Source organism: Belonocnema kinseyi, chromosome 4, assembly GCF_010883055.1.
Source record: "Belonocnema kinseyi isolate 2016_QV_RU_SX_M_011 chromosome 4, B_treatae_v1, whole genome shotgun sequence".
Lineage (NCBI taxonomy): Eukaryota > Metazoa > Arthropoda > Insecta > Hymenoptera > Cynipidae > Belonocnema > Belonocnema kinseyi.
The window spans coordinates 103,236,106-103,240,917 of NC_046660.1; the positions used below are offsets into that span (position 1 = coordinate 103,236,106).

The 4,812-nt window shown below is 29.9% G+C and overlaps 1 protein-coding gene across 1 annotated transcript in view; it reads right to left on the minus strand.

The window, feature by feature from the left end:
- LOC117171246 overlaps positions 1-4,812 on the minus strand; it is a 65,190-nt gene that overhangs the window by 5,462 nt on the left and 54,916 nt on the right. The window contains exon 3 of the mRNA XM_033358361.1: positions 45-311. Within this exon, the coding sequence (XP_033214252.1) occupies positions 45-311 (267 nt within the window). The remainder of the gene's footprint in view (positions 1-44; positions 312-4,812) is intronic.

Genomic DNA, 4,812 nt, shown 5'->3' on the forward strand with positions numbered 1-4,812 from the left:
TTTTTAAATTAAAGTTAGCAAAATACTAAAAGAGCTACACTTACGCTATCGTCATCATTCTGAAGGATCTTAACTGCTTCTTCTCCAATAGCAAAAGGCGCTCCAGCAGTGCTGTGCTCGTTTGAAGACCTGTACTTCACAAGCGGATGGTAACCCCACTCGTCAGCAAAATATTTGACGTCTGTGGAAGATTGCGCGGAGTTCACGTAATACCGACCACTAGCCAACTCGCCAGATCTTGCTTCGACTTTTCCGTGATTCTTGCCCACATCGTCTGCAACTTCGTAATTGTACTGGTATTCTGGCAGACTCTAGAAAAAATAATATTTATTAGAAACTCTAAACTATTTCAAAAACAAGTGGAAAAGGAAGAAACTTGGTTTCCGGGTTATAAACCGAGGGCTATCTGAACCAAATCCAATACATAAATTCAGACTGGAAAAAAATTTCCATGATAGAATGTAGGTTACGAGAAATCGTCCGTTAAGGTATTTTTATTTTGGTTCGCATAAAAAATAATAACTGGGAGGATTTTATCTTTTTTATATCCTTGCAAAAACTTTTTGTCTCTTTCATGGTAAACTAGATTTAAACACGTTTAGTCTTAATTTCATAAATAGAAAACTAGTTAATAATTATTATTTTAAATTTTATCGAAAAACATGAAATTAGATTTCAATATAGAATTATGAAAGTATTTCGATTTATACGGTATAGCCGTAAGAAACTAATCCAAATATACACGTGCTTTTAAAAATGATATAGATCGAATTTTCATTATAATTTTTACATATTACAATTATTTTTAATTATTTATAATACATTTTCCTATAATATATATAAACCTATACTACTTTACCTATATACATAAAGAAAGGGAGAACTACTTGCATCGAAAAATGCATTTAATATAGTAACTTTAAATAAGCAGCTGTATCATATTTATGCATCAAAGAACACTACCAAATAAGTATGCGTTTTGAGTTCAGCAAGACTATAAATGGGGATGATTTAAGAATATATGCCTTTTTGAATATTAAAGTTTTTGAAATATAAGTTCGTTTGTACAAAAAGTTTCATTTGTATATCATTATGCTTTTATATAAAAATTAAGTAATGTATATTAATTTAATATTCTCACACTTCGAGAAGTTATAAGAAAGACTCTGGTTGAAAGTTACTTAACTACTTTAATAAGTAACTAACGTTACTCTTAAATTTATATTTATGCAAAATCAGTACTTCAAACATTTTTTATTCAAAATTTTACCAAAATGCCTTTGAGGATATGAAATTTCAAATGAAATTTTTTATTTATTCTGTATTGGAATTTCAAGACTGATTATAAACATTTTATCTTTCATATCTAAGGTAATATCAAGTAAAGTTAAATGTAACTCAATGAAATAGTCAGGAATATAATTTTCTAGAATTATTCCAATTCTTTCAATCTGGAATAATTTTCAGCATTATATAATTTTCACATATTGAACTAATGAAATATTATCTTGGTTTATTAAAAAGTATCATAAACATGCAAATGTCAATAATTATTTTAAAAGATTGTAAATAAGAATAAGTTGTATTATCATCATAATTTTTAACGATAATAACTGAAAAATTGTAAAAGTTTATTAAGTAGTAAGTTCTTCATTGGCTGTGTTACTTGTGTAAGTTATTCCCTGGTACTTATTTTTTTTACTATAGAATAACAAGCTTATTTTTCCGGATACGTCCTTGAGGCTCAGTGACACAGTATAAAGAACGTTGGAAGTCAGTTTATAAGGAAAGTAATACGCCTATTCGAAAAATCTATAAAATGTCTCATTTCAAGCTTTACGAGAAAAATGCGAGGCTAAGCGGATTTTGTCATCGAAGATGAAGAGATGTGAGAAATTATATCGATTTTATGATCAATATTTTTCAAGCGCGTACACATAACAAGCGAACATAGACCAGTCCGTAGAGGAGAAAATCTCATATTAAATCTAGTATTTTTAAACTCTGTAATTACATAAAAGACTCTTAGATCCCTAATAATTAAATTTGATTTTCAACTCTATCAGTGCCTGGAAACATGTGAACATTTCAGAAAAATTCATTTTACTGAGTATGTGCTAAAAGAATCTAATATTTCTGGAAAATAAATAGTACATAGAATTTAATTAACTAATGACAAATCTAAATTTTCAAAAAATGTTAAGGACTTAAACATGTTTATTCATAAACAAATATAAATTTGGTTAATATCTGCCAAAAAATAATTGTTATATATTAACAAACTTCTTTTCAACGGTGATGATATTGCCTCTGAACATCATAACATTTTGTCAGAGATTCTCCCAATTTTGGAAGCACTCTTTAAAGTAACGTTTTGGATTAGCTACCAGTTGCTTTTGTCTCATTCTGATTTATTTCCTCTATATCTTGAAATCTCCAAATTTAATACAGAATCCCTATTTGGTTCGGTCCGCCATTCTGAAATGCGACACTACGTGGTTAGCTGTTTACGCAACTGCGTACACTAGCCGACTAAGGATAAGTCTGTCTGTGTTTGTTAAATGCTAAATCTCTATTTTTTAACAATAAGCAAAACTAGGTAGAAACTTGGAGCACAAGGTCGGATACTCTCTGGAAGTACCTCGTATCGATAAATATGGATTCCTTTTCCAATGTTTGATGAGCTACTTAGGGATACGCAACAAATTTACAAATGCTAATCTTTGATACTATAAATTGATTGGGTTAGACAATGAACCTTCATTTTACTCTGGCGACTATGTATACTGGTAGAATGATCATAAATTTTAAAATTTTCCATTTCTCTTGATGTTGCATTTTTTATCTAGGTTTTTATAACAATTACAGTTTTATCGAAATCGGTTTTACTACAGGAGTATGCTTATCGGAGGATAAATTTCTGGAATCCCATTGTGCTCTATCATTTAAAGTCTCCAATGGGAGCGCTATTAATGTTCCATAGAGTAAGAAGACAGTAAGCCGCCGTTAATAATATCTTATAAGTGCACTATTAATCCTTCGTCGGTGTGATAATAAATCATAACGCCCGTCGGACGAGTTGGTGTGAGAAACCCAACCTCCCCCACGTAATAAACGTCTTGATAATAAAACTTGGTTGAACTTGCAATAGATAAAAAAAGTTCAGGGCATAAATGACGCTGTACGTGTAACGTTTAACAAACAAGTTTTTCGATCGATCGACAGTTTTGGATGAAAAATAGTTCTCTCTTCCCGTCGAATCGAATCTATGAGCTATTTTGTGCTAGACTGAGTTCAAACCTTTTAATTCGATCAAGCGGAAACAACTTGAAGTATTACTTTACAGTCTATGATGGTTGTACTGATACGCTGTTCATATTTATTTCAACATATAATTCCGTAATATAGGTGTCATACAATATTCAGTCAGCCACAGTGATCGGTAAACGAAAACACTCGAAAGTAACGTGCAACCACCACTAAACATCTACAAGATTAAAAGCGCCTTACTTTGCTGTTACCATATATTAGGGCTTTTTATGGTAATGATAAAGGTGAAAAAATTGGTGCCACAGGTTAAACTACTTAAAATGTATGGGCACCTACATTTAAGAAACTTTACTACAAAATAATCGAATCCAACTTATAATTTTGATTCAAAATTCAATTCAACCGAGCTTAAGATGAACTAAACTCATATATTTATGAATTGATGATTAAATCAAAGAAACCTAAAAGACGTTATATCCAATTACCTAATTTTACAGGAGAAGCGAAAAAATGCAACAATTATCAAACATTTTCTAAATTAATAATAAAATACAAATGAAGTTTTCAAAACTTCCCCATATGATCAGAAACCTTTCCGGTACTCTGATCCAGTCTGAAATAATGAATTTGTTACGAAATACAGTTAAAAAACAGACACTCAGTTTTGAAAGATTTGCCGATAGGGAAAAATTATATCTGTTCTTCTGAGAACTTTTCAGTTAACAGGTGATTGCCAAAAAGTTGACCATTCTAATTCCAAGTTATTTTTTACTTTTCCTTTGAACAATAATTTTTATAAAACTGTATCAGTTAATTATTTATATAAAATCATAATTTATTATACTTTTGAAATTGAAAACGAATTTGTTCCAAAATTATAAATATCAAAGTAAGGTAAATGCACTGTCATGCACCTGTCCCAAAGTACAAATTTGAAATGAAAACTTGATAAATAACATTAACATCATGTCTTCGCTATTTTGAATTGAAAGATGTCACTTGTATTTAGTTGAAAAGAGAAAAATCTAGAGTAGATTTCAATATTTTAGAGTTAAGAATTTAAAAAATCACTTCAAAGTACCTCCCGCAGTTTTGTTGTCTGGTCACGCTGTGTTATCATTTTAAGCTAAAACTCGAAAACAATGGTTACTTTCATTATTGCGCAGATTCAAGAATAGTTAGGCCGATCATTAAACGTTAATTTTCAATAAATGATAAAAATGTTCACTATTTTTGCATAATATATTCAATAATATATGCGAGTCTGTCTATTAATTTTTCATTCTGTAAAATGACATGATATTTTAAAACTCTGTGCTCCAAATGGAATAAATAGTAAGAATAGTAATTTTTTCAAATTTTGAATATTTTTGTCTATTTTAAATATAGATTTAAAAGCTGTTTGAAATTTTGGCTTGTTATGCGCATCCTGCCGCATAACCTTTAGCTACGTGAAAAATTTAAATCAACCATAAACAGATTTTTTGACCTCTTCGTTTTATATTTCCATACTCTCTTGTGTTACCCTTGATAAATAAATAA